This window comes from Lepus europaeus, chromosome 7 (assembly GCF_033115175.1).
Source record: "Lepus europaeus isolate LE1 chromosome 7, mLepTim1.pri, whole genome shotgun sequence".
Lineage (NCBI taxonomy): Eukaryota > Metazoa > Chordata > Mammalia > Lagomorpha > Leporidae > Lepus > Lepus europaeus.
In genome coordinates this window covers 83,147,615-83,172,588 of record NC_084833.1, presented here as the reverse complement: position 1 = coordinate 83,172,588, position 24,974 = coordinate 83,147,615, and the positions used below count along the sequence as shown (strand labels likewise).

At 44.2% G+C, this 24,974-nt stretch overlaps 1 protein-coding gene across 1 annotated transcript in view; it reads right to left on the bottom strand.

The window, feature by feature from the left end:
- The window catches only part of C7H11orf97 (chromosome 7 C11orf97 homolog), a 29,511-nt gene extending 4,905 nt beyond the window's left edge, over positions 1 to 24,606 (bottom strand). The window contains exons 1-4 of the mRNA XM_062198313.1: positions 24,459 to 24,606; positions 18,585 to 18,689; positions 4,617 to 4,833; positions 1,466 to 1,501 (exon numbers count right to left, since the gene is read on the bottom strand). Of these exons, the coding sequence (XP_062054297.1) occupies positions 1,498 to 1,501; positions 4,617 to 4,833; positions 18,585 to 18,689; positions 24,459 to 24,606 (474 nt within the window). The 3' untranslated portion in view covers positions 1,466 to 1,497. The remainder of the gene's footprint in view (positions 1 to 1,465; positions 1,502 to 4,616; positions 4,834 to 18,584; positions 18,690 to 24,458) is intronic.
- Positions 24,607 to 24,974: the final 368 nt, after the last annotated feature.

The following is a 24,974-nucleotide window of genomic DNA, read 5'->3' as shown; positions in this document are numbered from 1 at the left end:
CAAAAAACAGTTATTAAAACAAAAAGGGGGAGCGGCTACCCCCCATCTACAGTTACATAAGGCCTTGTTCACCATCAATATTTTAAATTTTTCAAAAGGGTCAAGGGAGTCAAGGTTCCAAAAACATTGGGGACATTTAAGCCCTAAACCACAGATGCTCGTTAGATGGAGAGACCCTCTCACTCGACTCTGGAGAGGGCCTGACCCACTGATTCAGTTGGGAAGAGGATTTGGCTGCGTGTTCCCCATAGGGGAGTTAACTCCAATTTAAATACTGGCCAAAAATATCAGGCCTATGCCCGAGGCAAGTAACAACCCACCCAGGGAGCAGTTTGCCCCTGAGGGAGATCCCCTTGTCTTTCCTCTTCCAGAAATGGATGGAGATCGAAATCGAAAGGCAGGCGATAATGTGGACACTACTCTTCACTGTGATCCTGACAAGAAGTGCCCAGCCCAGTGACGGGGGATTCGATGACCCAAACGAGATCATCAAAACACTTCAGGAGGACCTGAAAAAGACGAAGAGAACTCCAAAAAAGCCTCTTTTGGACGAGCCTTAATGGACTCTTTCCCTACCTCTGCTCTCTTCTTGGACTGCTTCTTGCCCTGCTTTTAATCCTTGCTATTGGCCCATGCATAATGAATAGGCTTATACAGTTTATACAACAGCGCATAGAGGCAATAAGGGTAAGACAGGTTGAGGTTCATTACCAGAGGCTGCTAGCCACAGAGGGCTACGATCCCCTGAACTGGGGAAGCGCCCCCGGTGCTCTCCACATTGCCAATGACGGGTAAGATTCTGGATGGACCGGAACAACCTAAGACAGGCGGTGGAGAAAGCTCACCACGCCCCCATAATTACAAGTCACGCGACACCCCAAGACGGGTAAAGCACCCAGCGTCCTGTACCAACCTAAGACAGGGCTCATGGCCAAGCTGCCTGGGTTACCAATGACGGGTAAGGGCAAGGACGGCTGGGGGCAACCTAAGACAGGGATCGCGTGCTAAAACAAAAAGGGGGAATCTGTGGGGCATGAGCGCGGCCAGGCCAGGCCAGGCCCGGCCCGGGGGCTCCGCATGCGCAGCTGCTCCAGGGTGCCCCCGCCCGAGCTGCGCGGAACGAAGCCGTGTGGAGCCAAGTAAGATGGTGCCCAGAGGAAGTAAGATGGGCGGAATCCAAAGTTGTTTACCACTAAAGCTAATTGGCTGCGCAACATCCGGGGAGGTAACAAAACTAGTAACAAGTGTATAGACATAGGGCTAGTCCTATAGAAATCCCCCCGTAAGGTGACTGTGTAAAGTGATTGGCTGGTCCTTAGCCCTGCCCCAATGACTCTGCAGTTTTGTGCTATAAAAGGTTCTGTTTCTCAGGAAGTAAATGAGTCCTTGCTAGACTTGGCTCCCCGCTGCGTCTGATTGTCTCCGGGACAGGGAGGCTGGGGAACGGGCGAGCGGTCGCACTTACCTTTCCTCGGACCCAGTCCATCCAAGGCTTCATTATCTGAAACAAACAAATTTTGTTTATATGGTTTATATGGTTTCAGAATTTGTTTATATGGTCATGATTCTACATTTGAAACTCCAAATGGCATGTATGAGATGCTCATGAGAAAGGAAAACACCACAAGTGAACAGAAAAAAAGGTGTCAGTGAGGTTTAATTGAATTGTCTAACTGAAGCAAAGTTTGTTGGAGAATATACTGGAAATCTCATGGTTACCTATAGTAACCCTCTCTTTGAAAGCATTAGTTCCAAGGTATATATAAAACATATGCAACTTTTCATGATTGACTCCTGAAAACAGTAGGTTCCTTTGGTTTTCCCTCTGTTGTCTGTACTCTAACAATTTCACAGTCTCAAGCAAGAAAAGCCATATACTTTTGTACAGATTAGAGGGAATTTATGAGTGTACTTCCAAGAGTTAGTGACAGAATGGAATTAAAAGATAAGTTTCTTCTGGTGTAAAACTTTTTGAAATCTACGCATAACTTGCCCACAATATGTATTTTCCGTGAACTTTTGGAAACCTCATTGTATGGTTAGCAGCAAGAAGATTCTGAACAGAAAGTAGACATTAAATATATTCTTCCTGGGCCGGTGCCGTGGCTCAACAGGCTAATCCTCCGCCTAGCGGCGCCGGCACACTGGGTTCTAGTCCCGGTCGGGGCGCCGGATTCTGTCCCGGTTGCCCCTCTTCCAGGTCAGCTCTCTGCTGTGGCCCGGGAGTGCAGTGGAGGATGGCCCAAGTGCTTGGGCCCTGCACCCCATGGGAGACCAGGATAAACACCTGGCTCCTGCCTTCGGATCAGTGCGGTGTGCCGGCCACAGCGCACTGGCCGCGGCGGCCATTAGAGGGTGAGCCAACAGCAAAAAGGAAGACCTTTCTCTCTGTCTCTCTCTCTCTCACTGTCCACTCTGCCTGTCAAAAAATTAAAAAATAAATAAATAAATATATTCTTCCTGGTTAATTCTTTCACTGGTTAAGTGCCAGATACACAGTGGTGAGTGAAAGAAATATAGTCTCTGCTTTCAGTGAGCTTTTGATAATGAATTACTACTGGAAATTTTTGAAAATTACTGCAGATTTTGTTCTGGGCCTAGCACCTTCACTTTCCAGTGATAATACAAAGTGTCTAATTCTTAATTATCAGCCATGTAGATGGATCAGTTGAGACTATATAGCAGATAGTAGCAGTTCATAGCTTGTGGCAAAAATGCAGCTGGTAACTAACCAAGTGGAAGCTAAGATATACTTGTAAGGGCTGGGTATGGGCTAAGGATGGAGGGTTAGGAGAAGCTATGAAGGTGGTGTGGATGAATAACAATGAGGAGCCATGAACAAGTCTATTCTGAATGGCATAGATGAAAGTTACACAATTATGGTTGAAATCAAATACACATTTTTTATCATGGCTCCAGGTGATGAATTGGATAATTTATTGGACCTGCATGACTTCAAACAAAGATAATTTTTTTCTTCAGTCTTAGGATTTTCATCTAGGAGACTATTTGTCTTTAAAAGGAATTGCTTTGTGTTTTCTTGGAATGATGGATTAACCCTCTGTAAGTAAGACTTGACAAACAGTGGAAATTTGAGGTAAACAATGCCCAATATACAGGTGGCCCAGCCTTGGGTTGAGTCAACCATTACTTCAGGAAACCAATACTTGTGTGGATTATGGGTGTAGGAGCCTCCCAGATTCCCAACTCTGTGTTTCCATAGCCTTGGCACTTGTGCCTATTTAACCACAACCCTACAGCTAGTTCTGACTTTGTTGCCCAGTGGTTACATTCTCTGCCGTGATGGCCCAGTGGTTAAGGACATAGTCTTAGAAGCCTGATGGTCACGGGTTAGTAGCTCTGGCTTCATTACCTCCTTGGTGTGGGCTCTCAAATGATGTAATGTCTCTATGCCTCAGGTTTCTTACCTGGAACATGGTGATTGCAATCTTCAACTCATGATCCTGTGAGTTACATGACTACATAAGACACTTTATGCCAAGCCTGGCACTCAGTCATTGGTGTCTACTTCTATTTTATGATTAAATCTATGTTTCCATAACTGGTTCCTGTTTGCCACATGAATCTCTTTTAGAATAAGGTTTTTATTTTTGTTTTTAACGTTGTGCATCAGCTTCTGAGTGGCTATATTTCCCCCAACTGAGTACATACCCCAGAGGCTGCATCCCTGGCCTAGGGCCCTGTCTCATATGTGGCACTGTTTCTGAACTCTACTCTCACTCCAGATTCAACAGACACCCCAGTTTGTGGCAGTGTTTGACTTTTTCCAAATTGATGTCTTATCTTTCTTAATGTCTCAAGCTAGATCCTGCTAAGACATGTTAAAAGTTAGTATAAGTTTATTTTGATGCAAAAAATTCTCCACAGCATAGTTTCTTAATAATGTGGAGTTTCCAGAAATTTTTTGATGCTCCCTCATATTATTATACATGTAAAAATTTTTGAATAAGCACTGCCAAATAGCATTTGCTATTTAGGATTCCTATCTTGGCTCAACGTACCCAAGCTTGGCTTTTCCCTACTTCTTCCTTGTAGCTCAGGGCTACCCCCAGCGGTAGATGGTCTTCAGCACTGTGCACCCAAATTGCATGTCCCAGAGTAGCTGGGGCTGTTTCCAAGCTGAGACTTCTGGCCTTTCCCGCATCCTGCTATAATGTTCCTGGCAGCCCCTGGCTGTGGCAGTGAAGAAAGCTCCCGAGGTTATATCTGCAGAGGAGCGGTACACTGGGGCCTTGCTGATGGCCTCTTACCTAGAACAGGGTGAAACTAACGGAGCCAAGAAAAATAGTTGCCTTGTTCTTTCTCAATTCCCTTACCTCCCTTTTCTCATTTTCACTGGTAAATAAAGACCTTTCACCTAGAAGGAAAAATAGTGTGGGATTCCTCTTCCCGGGGACTGACACTGTGCTCCTAAGTCCTCTGTGGGGAACAAGTCAAGAAACAAGGCAGGAGGGTAGCTCAGAGTGTGAACCTCTATTGTATCTATGGGGGCCACTGGTTACTAAGCTGTTACTGGTTGAGGCCCATAATGCTGTATGGAAGCTAAAGTAAAAGTACCCTGCGAGAGGCAAGCCAGAGGAAGGTTGAAGACTGACCGAGACCTTGAAACAATGCTGGAGCACTGGTTTGTAGACTGTGCAGCACCCTGAGGGGCTTCAGCGGGAGGCAGTGGTATCGCCATCTTACTTCTCAGCCCTCCGTGCCTGGAATAGTACTTGGTTTGTGGCAGTAAATTGTTTCTGCTCGGCGGTCCTGGCTTCAGGCCTCCCACAGGGAGATTCCTTTTAATGCTCCAAATCCTCTCCAGAGCCACTGTCAATATTCCCAAAAGCAAGAGATGATTAGTAGCATATTCTCTCTTTAGCAAAGAGTGCTTTTAAAGTTTTTACGTGGTACTTATTTGTTCAGTGATGTGTGTGGAGGTTTATTTGGCTTAATTGATCAAATTACCCCAGATCTTTATCATTCGTTTAATCTTTTTTTCCACTTCATTTACCCAATTATTTCCTATGCAATTAAACCTCTATAGGGATCTTTGATAATTTAACTTAAACAATTATGTGAAAAGGCAGTATGGATACATACAAAGCACAGGACTAGAAATAAATAAGCTAATATATAGAATTTCTTCAGTTAACCTTATCTGATTCTTATTTAATTCATGTAGAACGTGGAACTATTTCCAGAAATAATGGAACTAAAAGTTAGCATCCAAGAATATTCTAAAACTCACAGACTAAATGTTTTTTAAACTCCCCTTGAAAGAAGCAGCACAAAACCTATTGGATCCTACATTTAATCCTCTGCCTTGCGGCACCGGCACACTGGGTTCTAGTCCTGGTCGGGGCGCTGGATTCTGTTCCGGTTGCCCCTCTTCCAGGCCAGCTCTCTGCTATGGCCCAGGAGTGCAGTGGAGGATGGCCCAAGTGCTTGGGCCCTGCACCCCATGGGAGATCAGGAAAAGCACCTGGCTCCTGCCTTCGGAACAGCGCGGTGCGCTGGGCGCAGCGCGCTAGCCGCAGCGGCCATTAGAGGGTGACCCAACGGCAAAAGGAAGACCTTTCTCTCTGTCTCTCTCTCTCACTGTCCACTCTGCCTGTCAAAAAAAAAAAAAAAACACCATAGCAAAATATTGGAAAGTGATGTCTACACATGGGTACGTGTAAAAGTACAGGTCTTGAATCCTGATACTATCCAGTAAGGTTCAATAATGACGATAATTTGCATTGGGTTATCCTCTCTATCTGAAAATCGTTTGTTTGGGTGTTGTGAGTCAGTCAACAAACATTTGGTGAATATCTACTGTGTAGACAACCAAAACTCAGGTCAAGTTAGATGATAAATTCAGGTTAGTTTCAGTAAGTTGTTTTTCCTATTTCAGAGTTTGAAATTTTAATGATGAGTAATCTTCCCATATCCAAGGCTACCAATTGTCATCATTGACATTTGTTCCTTCCCAAAGGGGCTCCATACAAAGCAGGGACAAGGGGCACAGTCTTACAGTTCAGAGGGGAGCTGGGTTCCACTCTTGCTTCCCCCACCTACCAGCTGTATGCCTTTGGGCAATTTATTTAACCCTGTATTTCTCAGTTTCCTTGTTTTAAAAATGGGGATAATAATATCTACTTTGCAAGATTATTATGGGATTTATATGAAATGCACACAAAGTGCTCTGTATTCAATAAGTAGTAGCGACTATTTTCACAGAGACAATGATTTTGCTGTCCAAGCATAGCGTCAGCTCCCATGTCTAGAGGTGCAGTCACTGAGCTGACTCACCGAGCTGATGCCAGTGCTTGCCTCTCCCTGTCTACTCGTGGGCAGGGTAGCTGAAGCTCTCTGTCAACATTAGTTTCTCCCTTCTTCAAAGGACGTCAAGCAAGACTCCATAATCTCCTTCTGCAAGACCGTATGCAGTTTAAGCTGCTCCTTATATCTAACCTAAATCTTCCCCCCTGACATTTAAGTGATTTCCTAAAAGTGCTGCTCTGCAACTCCTGGGTGATACACTAAAAATCGGGAGCTCACAACACGTAGGAAATGCGCTACGCCTTGTAAGAGACAAAGATTTAGATGTGTTCCACACAGAGGACAATCTGGCAAATAAAAAACACCTTAAAATTAGGAACCATGGGAGCAGGTGTATGGCCTAGCAGTTAAGGTGGAATCTATATCAGCCTTGCTCCTAACTGCAGCTTTCTGTAATAGGCATTGCTGATGGATCAAGTGATTAGGTTCCTGCTAAATAGATGGGAGACTTAGATAAAGTTCCAAGGCCCTAGGCCATTAATGACATTTCGGGAACTAAAAGGTGGATAGGGATGGGAGCTCTCCCTCCTCTCAAATACATTAAAAATTAAAAAACAACCAAAAATGGTTGTACTATTCAAATTTAGTTGTGTGTTTTTCAGGTACAATCACAGGATTGTCTAGAAGTTTACAACTTAATAGGAAAATTACATGAAATTTAAAGACAAATGCTCAGAAATGCTTTTTTAAAAACTCAATGCAAAATAGTTATGCATACATATTTAGTGTATTTGAGGATAGAGGTTGCTGGGGAAAAACAAATCCAGCACTACTCCTACTGGATACAGTGCTTGGGTGAAGTTGCAGAGGTGATATATTCCGTTAGAGACAAAGAGGTCTAGAAAGAAGCACAGTGCCCTTTGAAGCACTCTGGGCACACGCGTTCCAGTAAGAGGAAGGCAGACAAGGGAGGAAGTAGAACCACAATGACTTCAATGATGGCAGTGTAGCCCAAGAAGGAAGAGGGCAGCAGGCATAGGAGAGGAGCAAGGCGAAAGCAATCAGATCTTTTCTTTGAATCTTCTCTCTTTCCTTCTTATGCCCCAGACACAGTTTTTTGATCTATATTTTAAAAAGATTTATTTATTTACTTGAAAGGCAGAGTTACCGAGAGGCAGAGGCAGAGAGAGAGAGAGAGAGAGAGAGAGACAGGTCTTCCACCTGCTGGTTCACCCCCCAGATGGCCGCAACGGCCAGAGTTCTGCTGATCCAAAGCCAGGAGCCAGGAGCTTCTTTGGGTGCAGGGGCCCAAGAACTTGGGCCATCTTCCACTGCTTTCCCAGGCCATAGCAGAGAGCTGGATAGGAAGTGGAGCAGCTGGGACTTGAACCAGTGCCCATCTGGGATGCCGGCCCTGCAGATGGCAGCTTTACCTGCCCCTTTAGGTATAGTTTTTTTTTTTTTTTGTTTTTTTTTTATTTTTTTGACAGGCAGAGTGGACAGTGAGAGAGAGAGAGACAGAGAGAAAGGTCTTCCCTTTTGCTGTTGGTTCACCCTCCAATGGCTGCCGCGGTTGGCACGCTGCGGCCAGCGCACCGCGCTGATCCGATGGCAAGAGCCAGGTGCTTATCCTGGTCTCCCATGGGGTGCAGGGCCCAAGCACTTGGGCCATCCTCCACTGCACTCCCGGGCCACAGCAGAGAGCTGGCCTGGAAGAGGGGCAACCGGGACAGGATCGGTGTCCTAACTGGGACTAGAACCTGGTGTGCCGGAGCCGCAAGGCGGAGGATTAGCCTATTGAGCCTCGGCGCCGGCCAAGGTATAGTTTTAATCTAAATTTTAAAGTCTCTAAACTTGGCCTTTATGCCAAACATTTTAGCCAGAATTTTTGCCTAGCCTAGTCACACATGGAAAGTAAGCTTGCCTGTATAAAACACTTTGGCTCCTTTCTGCTGTTTCTGGACTATCAAGAATGAACATGAGAGCTTGAAAGGCCAGTTTAGAGCCACACCGTCAGTACTTCCCTGTGTAGATGTGGTTGGAGGGGTGACCAGAGGAAGACAGAGTTCATTAACCTTAATGACTAACTGGTGACTCCCAGGTGCTATGATTATCTTGGCATGCTTTCAGTGTCTAGTGAATTTCCTGTGCATTGTGGGTATGCAAAATATTTTTGCTGAATGAATAACATATCATCACTTCTTTAGCAACATTTTGTCCTTTCTAAAATTGTACTAAACATAGGGGAGAAGCCAGGCTCAACATTAAGTTTTCATCTATTAAGGTGTATAGAAGCACAAATTAATAGATTTGGCAGGAAACTTTTAAATTCATTGGAAAAGGCAGCGTTGAGTATGGGAGAGAAACTTCATTAATTGAATTTCTCATAACTACTCTAACCTCTTCAGATTTAAGCCAGGAAAATACAAAGCCCTGACAACATGAAAACATTAAATAACTATCTTCGTTTATTTCTGCAAAGCACTTTATAAAAGTTGTTAGTAATGTGGGAATAGCTTTTAGATAGATGGTAAAATAAATGCAATATAGTGCTATAACACTTATTTCACAAGTCTGCCTTTTTTAAAAAAAATAAAGTTGTAAGGAGGAAAAAATCCTCACAGAATCACTGAGAAAATATGAGTGATGACATTAGCTAAATTCTTTCTTATCCAGAAAATTCCATAAGTTGCCCCAAATTCTATTTTCATGTATTAGAAGATATGATCAGACATAGGACTTCTTTTATCTCAGGATGATGGGAATCTTTTGGGGGCAGATCAGACTGTTTGTCCTCATCTGGAACCTGTTCTACCTACACTTGAACCTGGAAGCTGAACTGAGGCTGAACCAGGGAAGAATGACAAATATTTTTTTTCACTAAAGAGAATATTATATTACTGGCTACTAAACCTATTTCAAATATTCCTCTTCTTGTATGGTTGTGTTATAGAGAGAGACAGACTAACCTAACAGCTCAGGGCAGGATGATTAGCTGCTGAGAAGCCTGCGTTCAAGTCTCAGCTGATCCACTTGCTAGCCGTGGGACACTAGACAGGTCACTCCACCTCGAGCCTCAGCTTCCAGATTGGCAAGATGTGAGCAACAAGAACTTATATTTCTCAGGATTGGTGGAAGAATCAGAATAGATCATAAAAAACACACACATCTGTAAATGATAGCGATTATTATTATTGCCACCATCACCATCAGCAATGTAATTATATATATTCAGCTGAGAGCCTGATGGAACAGCTCTTTCTCCTGAGTCCCCTGTGACTACAGCAAAGAACATTATCCCAAAAGGAATAAAATCTTTCACCAATTTCATCCAATGAAAGAAGAAGGAAAAAAAATCACAAAAACAATTCTTAAGCTTCCAAAATGGCCATTATTTGCTTAGTCACTACTAAAACATGCTATACTTTAAGCTGCTTAATCAGGCAAATCTTCCTGTTAATAGAAAGTATAAGCTCAGGGCCAGTGTTGTGACATAGCAGGTTAAGTTTCCACCTGCAGCACCAGCATCCCATATGGGTGCTGGTTTGAATCCCGGTTGCTCCACTTCTGATCCAGCTCCCTGCTAACGTGTGTGGGAGAGGCAGCAGAGGATGGCCCAAGTGTTTGAGCCCTTGTACCCATGTGGGAGACCTGGAAGAAGCTCCTGGTGCCTGACCTCAGCCTGGCCCAACCCCAGCCGTTGTAGTCATTTTGGGAGTGAACCAGCAAACTGGAAGGCCTCTCTCTGTGGCTCTCCCTCTCTCTGTAACTCTGCCTTTCAAATAAATAAAATAAATTAAAAAAACAAAAAAACAAAGTATAAACTCTTGAGTAAGTTCTCCCATGCTTTGTTATGTGGGCCAGAGTTGTAGTGCTTAATCTATGGTTGTGGGAAAATCAGTCTGCACTCTTGAATTCTCACCTTCACCAGTGAATTAATTGGATTGTTGTAAGGATATGTGCAGTTGATTGCTTAAAAATTCAGAGGCCTGCATTGTAGCATATTGGTTAAGCCACCACTTGATATGCCCATATCTCAGTTATTACACACATTTGAGGAATAAACCATCAAATAGAAGATCAACCAATATCTCTCTCTCTGTCTCTATGTCTCTCTTTCACTATGCCTTTCAAATAAAAAATAAACTTAAAAAAATCAAACAAGCCCAAGCACTGCATATATATCCATGCATATTCCTTGAGCTCCCTAGAATTTACATAGACTTGGGCATGTCAGGATATCACATTTATCTAAAGTCACAGATTCAAATATATATATAGGGATAAAACAGACAGGTAAGATAAATTACTAAGGCAGGCCAGAGGTAAGAAATAATTAACTCTCCCAGTCCTTTATTTTCCCACTTAAAAATAAAAACTTTATGATCTCTGTTAAACATAGGAGTGGGAATAAGAGAGGGAGGAGATATATAGGTTGGCACATGCTCACTCGGACTTACCGCCAATGATGGCACTAGAAATGTGCCAGGGGATTTCAACTCAATCTTACCAAGGAGGCAGATACCAATGCCAGCGCACTTGGTAAAGTAATAAGTATAAATACACAACCGATCAAAAATATAGGATATGTGTCGAAGAGATTTCACAAATAAGACCAGTGTAAGCAAATAATGAAGGATAGAATTAAAAGGGAGAGAATGATCCTGCGGGGGAAGCAGGACACACAGCAGACTCATAGAATGGCAAACGCCCAAAACAGCACTCTGGCCTCAGAATCAACCCTTGGGACATTCGGATCTGGCTAAAAGGTCCATGAGAGTCTCACAGGCATGGAAAGCCATGACACGGTGGCAAAAAACAATCTAAATGAAAGACCCTGGTGAACAAGACACCAGCAGAAGGAGCAGGCCATCAAGGAGAGAGGCACCTTTCTCTGAAGGGAGGAAGGAACCTCCACTGTGACACGGCCTTGACTAAACAAGTTCAGAGTCGGTGAACTCAAGGGGCTTCTATAGCCTAGACAGCTCATAGCAAGAGTCTCGGGTGATTGCTGACGTCATAAATAAGCGTGCCAATTGTTAAATCAACAACGGTAGTCACTGGGTACATGCTCCCCATGTAGGATCTCTGTCCTTAATGTGTTTTACTATGAAACTTAAAAACAACACTACTAGTCGAACAATACCCTGTACCTTGTACAGTTGTGTGAATGCAGCCTGTTGAAATCCTTGCTTAGTATATACTAAGTTGATCTTCAGTATATGAAGGTAATTGAAAATGAAACTCGATGAAGGATGGGATGGGAGAGGGAGTGGGAGAGGGGAGGGCCACAGGAGGGAGGGAGGTTGTTGGGGGGGGAAGCCACAACAATACAAAAGTTGCACTTTGTAAATTCACATTTATTAAATTAAAAAAACTATATAACAAACAAAAAAAACTTTATTTTTATATCTTTGAGGGACAGAGGGACTCAGCAAGACAGAGGGAGAAAGGGAGGGAGGGGAGGGAAGGGAGAGAGAGAGAGGGAGGGAAAGAGCTGTCATCTACTAGTTCACTGCACAAGTGCTTCTAACAGCTGGGGCTGGGTCAGCCCAAAGACAGAGGCTGGAAATTCAATCTGGGCCACCTGTGTGACAGGGACACAAATACTTGAGCCATCACATGCTGCCCCCAGGGTATACATGAGCAGGAAGCTAGAACTGGGAGTAGAGCCAGGACTTTAACTCAGACACTCCAAAATGGAATGCAGGCATCCCCAAGCAGCTTCTTAGCCTCTAGACCAAACAACTACTCCTCCGACTTGTGATGGGCCATGGATACTGGAGAAATATCTTTTTTCCTATTTCTACCACAGAGGAGAAAACCTGCAGTGGATATGGTAACATCAATGACCTGTGATATCTCCCCCGAATGGGGAACTTGGTGTGCAATTGCTAACAGTGGTATGGGCAAGTTAGCCAGGGCATCATACCCACCTCCAGCCACCGCTGCCAGGTGTGATTGTCAACTCAGTGTTGTCACATCTTCTCTTGCACTTCTCCTGATCTCCCCACCCAAGATAATCAGGGAATCTTGTTTCATATGCAAAAGATCCTGATTTTTTTCATGTTGACAACTGGATCAGATATTTAAATAGAGAATATGGTGGCAGAGAAAATAAATATGTCTACAAGGTGACCCTGGCATATGGGTCAACAGTTAGGGATCCTGGGCAAACTAAGCCTAATTAAAAGAGGGACACAGTGGCCTGGAATTGGGGATGAGGAAGGCTCTCTGGTTTTGGACTTGGACCTTAGCCATGTTATTCATTGGAATGGATGATAGAGGGGAAGGAACAAGTAGAGGAGAGGTAAAAGTGTCATTTTGGACATGATGATCCTAAGGACTTATGTGATATCCAGAAAGAAAAGTTTGACCTGAAAACACAGATTTCAGAGACAATGGGAGATGGAAATTGGGAACGGCGGAGACAATCCAGGGAGAGCTGGATTAGGTTACATGGTTAGAAGACTGGGAACTCCTTGATAAGCATCAGTGTTTAGAGTGGGAGCTAAGTAAAAAGAGCTCTTAAAGGAGGATGTGGAAGACTAAACATGGAAGTAAGAGGAGAATCAGGACAGATTAGTAAAATGGAATTTGAAGAAACAGCAAAGTTTATGGAAAGAACCATCAGCTATTTCAAATGTCTCAGAAGTCACAAGCCAGCCTAAAGGCAAACAGCACCCACTGGAGTTAGCCATAGGATATCACCAGAGACACCATAGTGAGTAGAAAGGCTATGGGATTTCCAGTCAGACCTGAATTTGGAATCTGGTTCTGCCACTTGCTTAAGGCTCAATTTGGACAAGTTAAAGACCTCTCAAAATTTCAGTTTACTCATCCTAAAATGATCATCATGACACCTGTTCACATAGCTTCTGTGAGGATTTGTGACTAGCAAAATGAAGTCCCTGTTCTCAGGTAATGTATGTTCTAGTGGGAGAGACAGTTAATAAGAGAGTATACAAATAAATATATAATTTCAGGTAGTGATTTTTTTTAACAGCAGAGGAACAGGTATTTGGTGCATCAAAATTAGGAAGGGAATTATATTTTATGCAGCCAAATTTTGAAGATTGTTATAGTTTAATTTCACAATTGAGACAATATAAGTGTACTACAGAATACTTGAGTCCCTGCCACTCATGTGGGAGACCCAGATTGAGTTACCAGCTCCTGCTGTAGGCCTGGCCCAGTCCTAGCTTTTGTGAGCATTTGGGGAGTGAATGAAGAGATGGGAAAAATCTCCATATCTCTCTCTCTCTGTCTCTCTCTTTCTCTCTGTGTGTGTGTGTGTGTGGTGTATCTGACTTTCAAATAGAATGAAAATAATTCCTTAAACTATATATCGAGCCCATAAACTAATCCTATTGAGCTGCTTTCAAAGTACATCCTTAATATCCCCAGCTACATCCTTGCCCAAGCCCCCATGACCTCTTGCACTATTTCTTTAAGAAAAAGAAAGCAGGCCAGTGCTGTGGCTCAATAGGCTAATTCTCTGCCTTGTGGCGCCGGCACACGGGGGTTTTAGTCCCCGGTCGGGGCGCCGGATTCTGTCCCGGTTGCCCCTCTTCCAGTCCAGCTCTCTGCTATGGCCTGGGAAGGAAGTGGAGGATGGCCCAAGTGCTTGGGCCCTGCACTCACATAGGAGACCAGGAGAAGCACCTGGCTCCTGGCTTCAGAACAGCGGGGTGCGCCGGCTGAAGCATGCCGGCTGCAGCGGCCATTGGAGGGTGAACCAACGGTAAAGGGAGACCTTTCTCTCTGTCTCTCTCTCATTGTCCACTTTGCCTGTCAATAAGAAAAAAAAAAAAAAGAAAGAAAAGAAAAGAAAAAGAAAGCAGTAGAAAAGAGAATAGTGTGTGTGTGTGTGTGTATAAAGCAGTTTCTGTTTTAACATGGTAGAAAGGAAAGACACCTTTGAGAAGGTGACATTTGAATTCTCATCTGAATGAAGGTGGAGGAAGACACTCAATGGTCTGGGTGAAGTAAAAGGGTTCTGAGGTAGAAATGGGTTTGGCATGTCTAGAATGTCCAGAGAGCCTGTGTGGCCCACTTGGACTGGGAAAATATATGAGATGAATTCAGAAATTGAATTGAAAGGAAAATAACATTTATTGATTTTAAGGTTCTTGTTTATTAATATAAAGGCAAACGGGAAGATGGAGAGAAGTCATCCCCCTGCTATTTCACTTCCCAAATGCTTGCAACAACCAGGGTTGAGCCAGGCTGGAGCCCAAAACGTGATCCAGGACTCCCACATGGGTGGCAAGGACCCAGGTGACTGTGTCATCACCTGCTGCCTCCTTGAGTGCACATTAGCAGAAAGTGGATTAGAAGTGCAGTAGCTTGGACTCAAAGCAAGCACCTGATATGGGATGGAGGTGTCCCAAGCAGTGATTTAACCAGTGTGCCAAATGCCTACCATAGGAGAATAAAATTTGGTGTAAGAAGAAGAAGCCACTAGAGAGCTTTGAGCACGGAAATGGTGTAAAGGAGCCCTCTGGTTTCTGGGTAGAGCACAGATTGTCAGGGACAACTGTAGAAGTGGGCCTAGGAGGTTATTACTGAGTGCAAGAGGCGGTGGGGGCTTGGGCAAGGATGCAGCTGGGGATATTAAGGATGCGCTTTGAAAGCAGCTCAATAGGATTAGCCTATGGGCTCGATATACAGTTTAAGGATTTGACTTCCATGGGCGTAGCCTAATCTATTGTGTGAATGGTAGAACCATTTCTTGATGTGGGGAAGACCTATTGAAGAATGGGTTTTTATGTCTGGGGGACAGAGTGAGAGCTTTGTCCTAACCATGCCATCCAAAGCAGAGTCAAGTAGGCTTTTCAGGTTTGAGGGGGAAGCAGAGGTTAGAGATACACACGTTGGTTACTACAATAGTGCTAGATGTAATCACTCAGAGAGAAAAGGACCTATGACCAAGTTCTGCAAATTTTAGAAGCAAGAAGAGGGAGTGTTAGAAAAGAAGGTGGAGAAGAGTGGCCAAGAGATAGGAGCAAAATCAGGAGCTAGGAGATGGTGACCTACAGGCCAAGCTAAGACTGTTTCCAGAGGTAAGGGGTACACACTCATGTCAGATGCTGCAGAGAGACTGCATATGAGGGAGTGATCACTGGATCTGACCTTTGAGGAGGGCTTTTCTAAGATCTGACAATGAACAGTCTCTCTTGCACTTGGGGAAAGAGTAAGTGCAGGAGCTAAGGATCAGCAAAGAGATGAAGACAACAGATTACATGCACTTCCTCTGAGCATCTAGGACTCGGTGGTGTAGGAGCCACACAGTCCCTAAAAGCTACATGCAGAATTCTGGGAGTATGTGACAAAGTTTGTCTGCCAGGAGGAGAAGCCCCTGCTCTCATCAGGTGTCTAAAGGAGTGTGTCACTCCAAACCTGGAACTAGAAGATCTACACTTGGTCCAGTGTTGCCAACACTCTGAAACAAGGTTGGAAGAGCGTGATATCTGCTCTGGATGCTAGTTCCCTATTGGGGTGGGGGGGGGAGCAAGTCAAGCTATTGCCTGTGATGCCTGAATCCCTTATGTGTACCGGTTGAGTCTCGGCTACTCTACTTCTAACCCAGAATTCAGATCCCTGCTAATGCAACTGAGAAAAGCAGCAGGAGATGGTCCAAGTGTTCAGCCCCTGCACTTATGTGGGAGACCTGGGAGAAGTCCCTGGCTCCTTGCTTCAGCCTGGCCCAGCCCCAGCTGTTGTGGCCATTTGGGGAGTGAACCAGCAGATGAATGATCTCTCTCCTCGCTCTCTATAACTCTGCCTTTCTAGCCATGAAAAAAAAAATCAGGTGAATTTTCCATAAGTAGAACCCTTAAAAAGTTAAACTTATGGAAACAATCATCAGCTTTGAAAGATTTTTCTAGGCTAAAATAATACCTCTGTGCGGCTTTTAGTAGATGTGATAAAAATGCAACCCAGATGGTCTCCATTTTATGTGATGGATATTTGAAAAGATTTCTTAGAAGAACAAATTCTTATAAATGGAATGATATTTCCTATTCATTTAGACTGCTTCATAATCAAATGTATTCAGTAACAATAATACAACATACAACTTTGTCTTTGAAAACAATGTTAAAAACAACATTAAATCCAATACGTAATGAACTTTAAAAAGTTTTTTTAACTACCAGAGAAATAATACATGTAGACTGAATTTCACAGTAGAAACAGTAGGTAATTCTGCATCCATTCAGAGTTCAAAATAGACTTCAAAGCTCTCCTGGAAGACAGCAGATGAGCAAATTCACTCATTCTACTGTTTCCTTATTTTGTAATGGCTGAAACAATAAGGCCCTAAAGGCATTTCTGTGGCTGGCTTATGAGTACAAATTGAGCATGCAGGTCATGACATCTGCAGTGATCCAACTCGGGGTCAGCTGCAGCTGCTCTTAGGAATCCTGAGTGAATTTGAGCCCCAACTGCAGATGGGTCAAAATTCCTCAGAAAATGTCAAGTTCTCTGAGAATAACAGTCCTGTCTCATGTTTCATTTATATCCTCTGGTGGCTGCTGATACCCAAGAGCATTGCAATAAAAACCTAATGATTGGGAGAGTGTGAAATATGCACTCACTTATCATCAAGAAGAGACTTGAAAATGACAGGCACCAGCAGTTTCAGAATAACACCTGTGAGGGATTCTGGGGCTCCTAGAACTCCTTTTTTTCTCACATGAACAATCAGTGAGGGCCATCAATGCCCAACCCAGATGACAGAACTGATACTGTGTTTGTGGGATAAAATCCCCAGATGATTTGGCCTATATAAATGATTAAGAGGGGTAGACATTAGGCACAGTGGTTAAGATGCCTGCATTCCAGCATTGCGGCTCACCAGGCTAATCCTCCACCTGTGGCGCCGGTACCCCAGGTTCTAGTCCCGGTTGGGGCGCCGGATTCTGTCCCGGTTGCTCCTCTTCCAGTCCAGTTCTCTGCTGTGGCCCAGGAAGGCAGTGGAGGATGGCCCAAGTCCTTGAGCCCTGCACCCGCGTGGGAGACCAGGAGGAAGCACCTGGCTCCTGGCTTTAGATCGGCGCAGCACGCTGGCCATAGTGGCCTTTGGGGGATGATCCAACGGAAGGAAGACCTTTCTCCCTCTCTCTCTCATGGTCTAATTCTGCCTGTCAGAGAAAAAAAAAAAATGCCTGCATCCCATATTGGAGTGCTGAGGTTTGAGTCCCAGCTCTGCTGCTGCTGCTGCTGCTGCTGCTGCTGCTGCTTCTTCTTCTTCTTCTTCTTCTTCTTCTTCTTCTTCTTTTTTTTTTTTTTGACAGGCAGAGTGGACAGTGAGAGAGACAGAGAGAAAGGTCTTCCTTTACCATTGGTTCACCCTCCAATGGCTGCCGCGGCCAGTGTGCTGCAGCCGGCGCACCGTACTGATCCGAAGCCAGGAGCCGGCTGCCTCTCCTGGTCTCCCATGCGGGTGCAGGGCCCAAGGACTTGGGCCATCCTCCACTGCACTCCCAGGCCACAGCAGAGCCAGCTCTGCTTCTGATTCTAGCTTCCTGCAAATGTGCATCCTGGGAGGACACAGGTGATGGCTCAAGAACTTGGGTCCCTGCAACCCACATGGGAGACCCAGATTGAGTTTCAGATTCCTGGCTTTAGCCTGGCCCAGTTCTGGCTGCTGTAGGTATTTGGAGAATAAACCAGCAGATGAAAGTCTGTCTGTCTTTCTTTTGTTCTCCCCTTCACTTTCTTTCTTTCCCCCTCTCCTCCTCTCTCTACCTTTAAAGTAAAATGAAAATAGAATTTAAAAAAAACAAAAAATGTGCCACCCATAAAAAATGAAAACAAGTGATGAAGATTCTTCTGGCTCAGTGCTTTGCAGTAGGGTCTCTGGGCCAGCAGCATCACCATCACCTGGGAACCTGATAGAAACGCAAATCCCTGGGCCCCATTCTAGAACTTCTGTGACAGCTACTCTAAGATCGGGGCCTAGCAATCTGCTCCCAGGTAGTTCTGATGCAATCTACAGTTTGGGAGCCACGGTTATTGGTCAGACTGACATTCATAAAGATGGAAGATGCTGGAAAAAAATTGTCATTAAATAGAAATAACAACCAAAAAAGTGGAACAGCAAAGTACCTTTTGATATCAAGTCATTTTTTCCTAAATATAAAGGTTTATTTGGCTATATGCAAAATAATTATAGACTTGCTCAAAAATTTCCCAAGAACCTATTTTTCTTTTGATAGTTATAGTTTTGTAACAAATAAAATAATCACCCTGCCATCAAATAGGTAATTTCATATTCATTCCATAAGTATACTTCATTTGTGTATTACCTGCAGGTGAATTTTTAATGTGGCATTCATCTCTCTTAATATAAAGTTCTTCTTCCAGTACTTCCTTAATTCTCTTATGTGGTTCACAATATAAAAATTTCTTCCCTGTTAAGGAATTAAGAATATTGGTTACTTTTCATAAATCCTGCCCAACCCTCTATCCATTATATCTACATGAATCACTCTTTATATATATACATATATATGTATATATATAAAGAAAGGCATATCATTCCATTCAAAACAAGATGGTTTGTCCTGCAGATCCTGCATCTTCCATTGTAACTTTTAGTTCTCTGGGGACTTCATGCCTGCATGCAATTCTTGAACCTGTGAGTAAGTTTCAGATATCTCTTTCAGGTATGAGGAAATAATAAAAGGAATTCTTTTCGTTAGCTTCAAGAATACTTTCATCATTTATTCAATAAATTCTTATTCAATAAATTCTTTGCCAGGCATTTGGCTAGGGATGGAAAGACACAGGTATGCATGGAGCTTGCAGTCCAGATACAGAACACAGAACAACCTTGGCATTTTAGTCATCTTTTTAAGGATTAAACCGCAGAGGCCAGCGCTGTGGTGTAGCGGGTAAAACCACTGCCTGCAGTACCAGCAACCCATATGGGTGCCGGTTCAAGTTCCAGCTGTTTCAGTTCTGATCCATGTCTCTGCTATGGCCTGGGAAAGTAGTAGAATTGGCCCAAGTGCTAGGGCCTCTGCACCCTCATGGGAGACCCTGAAGAAGCTCCAGGCTCCTGGCTTCAGATCGGCGCAGTTCCGGCCATTGTGGCCATTTGGGGAGTGAACCATTGAAGGAAGACCTCTCTCTGCCTCTGCCTCTCTGTAACTGCCTTTCAAGTAAATAAATAAATTTTTAAAACAACAACAACCTGAATTGTGGTAATGATCTAATTATGGACATGACTTTTTCCTGGCCTCTAAATCCAGTCCCATATGACGGTACTACAGGTGTCAAAAACCGGATTGTTAGTTCTAAATATCTTAGCTACTATTTTTTAAAAAAGATTTATTTATTTACTTGAAAGCAGAGTTGCAGAGATGGAGACACATACACATACACATACACATACACATACACATACACAGAGAGAGAGAGATCCTTCATCCACTGTTCACTCCCTAAATGGCCATAATAGCCAGAACTTGGTCAGGCTGACACCAGGAGCCAGCTTCATCTGGGTCTCCCACGAGGGTGTCAGGAACCCATGAGCTTGGGCCATCTTTTGCCACCTTCCCAGGCCATTAGCAAGGAGCTGGATTGGAAGAGGAGCAGCCAGGATTCGAAATGACACTCAAGGGGATGCCAGTGTCACAAGTGGTGTCTTTGTCTGCTGAGTCACAATGCCAGCCCCAACTACAATTCTTTTGCTCACTCTGGAGCATAGAACTGGAGAGTAACAAAAGAGCTCCGTGCACTCTGGCCGCACTTATCTCTCCATTCTCTCCTGTTGGCCTCTTTCATGCTCACAGAGCTCCAGCCACACAACCCTCTGACACTCCCACCTTTGCACGTGCTGTGTTCTCTGTCTGAACTTCCTTCTCTTACATTTTTGCCTGCATGACTTCTGCTCAGATTTAGGTCTCAGCTTAAATGCCAGTTCTTTAGGGAAATGTTCCCTGACCCAACAATCTAGAGATAACTTTTTCCTCATAGTTCCCTCCTCTTTCTTTGTCTATTTATTGTAATCTACATGAAGTTTCATTTCATTTCCATACAATTAATTGTATAGCTACTAGTTTAATATCTGTCCTTTCTATGAGACCACAGATGTTGGGTCATCAGAATCCTAGCCCAGAGGTTGGCATAAAAATACGTGAACAACAATGTTCTGTTCAGGTAGAACCAAGCACTGTTCAGGTAGGCAGAGATCTAAGTGAAAGCTGCTCTATGTGCATGTCTGCCAATGCAGCTCTGTGAATGTCCGGGAACCAGTGGTTCTAGTCTCAGTACCCAAAAGCTCAATTCAAGGAGCCGCTGGAAATCTAAACAAACATTTTCATTATTTATAATGTTTTAAACTCACAAAGATTAGGAATCTCATCTTTTCCAGACTAATCAATAAAGAATGCAACCAAGTCAATTTGACTCGAATGCAGACTGGCCCAAATGGGACAAGAGACCTGCTGCTTCTGACCCTGAGTCATTCCTGGGCGTGAACAGCTAAATACAGGCAAGGTGGAATGAACACTTTGGGGGTTCCTTTCTTGCTTCCCAGCAAGAGTCCTATGAATGAGAGATGGGGTCAGCATTACTCAAGCTTAATTTCATTCTAACTCCTTTCCAATAAAGCATGATTTTGAAGCAGATAGGAGTTTACAAACTCGACTACGAAAGAAGCAAAGGCTAAAACAGGACATCAGAGAGAAGAGATCACCTTCTCTAGTTCAAGTCTCCTGACAAACTCCATCCCTGCTGCTAAGAAAACTTAGAGGAAATCAGTGAGGGTGGTGTGAGGGGCTGTGAAAAGGAGCTAGTTGGGCAAATATTCTCTGGGGGTGGGGGGTGAATACTACAGTCTATAATAACAGCAGTTTCATGTTAATTTTCACCAAAATTTTTGGAAAGTTGGTCAACACATGGTTTATATTAAACAGAAGCAATGACATAAGTGTTCAGAGAAACTCCTAAGAATATTATTCCAGTCTTTCTTCTGGAAGCATTGTTTCAGACATTTTTTTTCAATAAGAGCTACGTGTTGCTGCAGTTTATTGAATGGTAGCATGCCCTAGGCACCTTACATATATTTGTTTTTCTCACAGTTACCTATGGGCAAATAGAATTATTCCTATTTTTATTTAAGAAGGAAACTTCTTTCTAAAGTCATAAAGCTAAAGCCATAAAAAGGAGAAGCCATACCTACCTGATCCTCCCAACCCTCCAAGGTAACTAAACCTAGATTAGGGAGGTGTTTTAGTCACAGTGTATCTGAATTTCAACAAGGCATTTGATAAAGTGAATATGCGGGAGGCAGAATGCCCATTCCAAAGATGCTGACTGATGGATCAGGGGCTTGCTAGAGACTCTCCTTAGTCCTGCTGGGAATCACCATCTACTTTGTTGATTTTGATAAAGGAACTTGCAGCAAACTCACCACATGTGAGAATGGCATAAACGTGGGTGAATGATTAACTTGCTAAATGATAGACTCAAGACTCAAAGGACAGCTTACTATAGCTGGAATGAAGTGCTGAAGTCCATAGGATAGTATTGATGGGGATAAATATACTGACTTCTATTTAGGAACAAACAAAGCAAATGTGGAAGTATAGGACTGATGAGGTCTGGATCAAACCTTTTCTACTGAGGAATGGGGGGAAGAGAAACCAAGGCTGTTATAATAAAAGTGTTAGAGGTATTAATAATGTATTTGTAAAAATAGCTAATTTAATTTTGGATGAGCTTAACAGAAGTATGGTGTTTAGATCAAAGAAGTTTTAGTTCTATCAAAGTCTACTAATCTGATCAAACCTAAGATACTGGGTTCAGTGATTCAGTTAGTAGACGCTTGGATCAACCAGCAGGGAAGAGAGCACAAGTGATTTTAAAGGTGACATTGAAAAGTGAGTCTATAAAAGATCTGGTGGGTGCTCAAATAGCCACCTTTACATAATTCAAGGATGTTTATAAGGGTAAGGACCACCCTTTATCTCTGTATATGTCAGACCACACCTGTGAATAGCGAACAGAAGCTGTAGAAAGACTGAAGATCTTTCCAACGCTTAGAGACATCTGGAAATTGAATTGGGACTTTGTGCAGTTGTGAACTACCTGTCTCTGCTTGGGCTGAGAATCCTAAAAGGAGGTTCTCAGGAAGGCTGAGTCAGAAACTGCATAGCTCTGCTTTGACGTTGTGAGCTCATGAAAGTTTGGACATGGGGCCAGCATTGTGGCATAGGCACAGCCACCACCTGTGATGCCAGCATCCCATATAGGCACTGGTTCAAGACCCAGCTGCTCCACTTCTGATCCAGCTCCCTACTAATGTGCCTGGGAAAGCAGTGGAAGGTGACCCAAGTGTTTGGGGCCCTGTACCCACCTGGGAGACCTGGAAGAATCTCCTAGCTTTGGCCTGGCACAGCCCTGGCCACTGCAGCCAAATGGGGAGTGAACTAGCTGATGAAAGATCTCTGTCTCTCTAACTCTGCTTTTCAAATAAATAAAAATCAATCTTGAAAAAAAAAAGTTTGGACACCTCTCTTAATTCATTTATCGTGTCCCTGCAACTTGCCCGGTTCCTGGCGTATAGAAAAGACTCAATACATTTTGACTTGATGAGTGAATGATTAATTCCACCTTTTACTCCTACAGCCATGGGGCTATAGAATCTTTGGATACCAGCACCGTTAATGGGAATGTTCCCAGATGGATTTTAGGAAGGAGCCAAGATACAGGATTTAGTTGCTCTAAGTAAAGCCTCAGCATGCTATTGGCGATGATGACCAGATATATGAAGTGTTACAGTTACCCTGGAAGGAAAAGGATGCTTTCACAGGGAGGTGATAGTTCCACAGCTGACTCTGATGAGGTCTCTGGGGAGGAGGGGTATGGCGGCTGGAGAGTAAGTGCTGAGCTGCTGCATCCCAGCCTCCCTCCTGGGGCCTCGCAGTGTGCAGGGAGCCGGCAGAACCCCAGGTTGCCCTCCAGAGGCCCTCAGGCAGGTGCTGCAGGAGGGCTGGAAACTGCAGGCATTTCCCTGGCCGATTGTTTTCACAATCATTCCTTAGCACCTGCTGAAACCTGTGTGGCACAAGAAGCTATGAGATGCCTGTAAATTCCTGAAACACTATGGATGAGTGTGCAAGCTGGCTAGGACTCAAGTCACCACCATGTCAGCTGTGGTGACTGTGCTTATGCCAATATTGTTTACATGTGTGGCAGGGCAAGGAGGAAACCACAGTGTGGCCCGTTATTATGAGAAATGAAAAGATCAGGCAATAATTTATGGACTGAGAGTCTAAAAGATGGGAGTTCAAATGTTCTCAGTATTTTTCCAGCACTGATTGACTATGGCAAGTCATTTTCTTTCCTCTGATCTAGACCTCAATTTCCTGATCTGTAAAATAAAGGAATTGGCAAAACGAGTTGCAGGTTTCCGTATGTGTGTGCATACACATAAAATACAAAAATACATACATATATAAACATATATATAATATACACACACATAAAGTTAATTTTGGTGTAAAAAATTGTTGAAATCCATGCATGATTTCTTCATAATGCACATTGTCCATGGATTTTTTGAAAATCCTTTATATGCACGGTTTTCAATTATTTAGTACCAACCTAAACTAAAATATATATATATATATATATATATATATATATATATATATATATTTGAAAGAGTACCAGAGAGAGAGGGAAGGAGGGAGAGAGAGAAAGCGATCTTCCATTCTCTGGTTCAGGAACCAGGAGCCAGGAGCTTCAGCCGGCGGGGTTTCCCACGAGAGTGGCAGGAGCCCCCAAACACTTGTTAAACTAAATTGTTAATTCCATTTCCACGAATTTACACACTCCACTTGTATATATCCGTCTCTAGCCTCCTATAGGGAATGCGGGTATTGACCGAGCGATACTACATATCCAGATACACGCCTTGCAGAATAACGCCAGTTCCTGGGAAGTTGGAGGCGATGCCCAACTCGTGGGCTGGAGCTGCCTCTCTGAAGCAGGGCTAGGGACGTGCACCGGACGCTTTCGGCCACAGTGCCTTCACCCCTGCTTTGCCAAAACAGCCGCCCGCCCTGAATCTGGCGGCTTCAGTCAGCCCCGCTCAGGTTCCCCCAGCCCCGTTTCCAGGTTCTGCTCGCCTACCATCCCCGTACGGTCCACGGCGGGGCTAGACTCACAATGTTTGCCGGGCTCCTGGAGGCTGCCGCCGCCGGCCTCCTCGCGTGGCCCGCACCCCAGCCCTGCCGCCAGCCGAGGCTGCCCCGGGTCGCGGCCCGCCTCGGATCCCGCCGCTGCCGTCAGCACCGCCACGTCCTCCCGCCTCATGCCGCAGGGGTCTTCGCCACCGCACTCCTCAGCTCCACCCGACTCAGCCACCCGCTGCCGGCAGCCCGAGGCGTCTCCGGTTGCTATAGTGACCGCGGAACCTCCCCGCCCCCAGCCGTTCTTGGATGGCTACTCCGAGGGCCCCTGCGGAGAAGGCGCTGAAGTTAGGGATTTGCAATTGGTCACCAAAACAAAGGACTTTCCAGTAATCTCTCGAATGATCATGGACACCAGCTTTTCAAGAGAGCCTTTACAGTTATCACACAGGGAAAAGATTCGCAAAAGCGAAGGGAATCCTGGCACAGTTGTAATGTGAACTCAGAAAATTCTGGCTCTGAAGCGCATAGAGATTCCTAGTGGGATTAGCA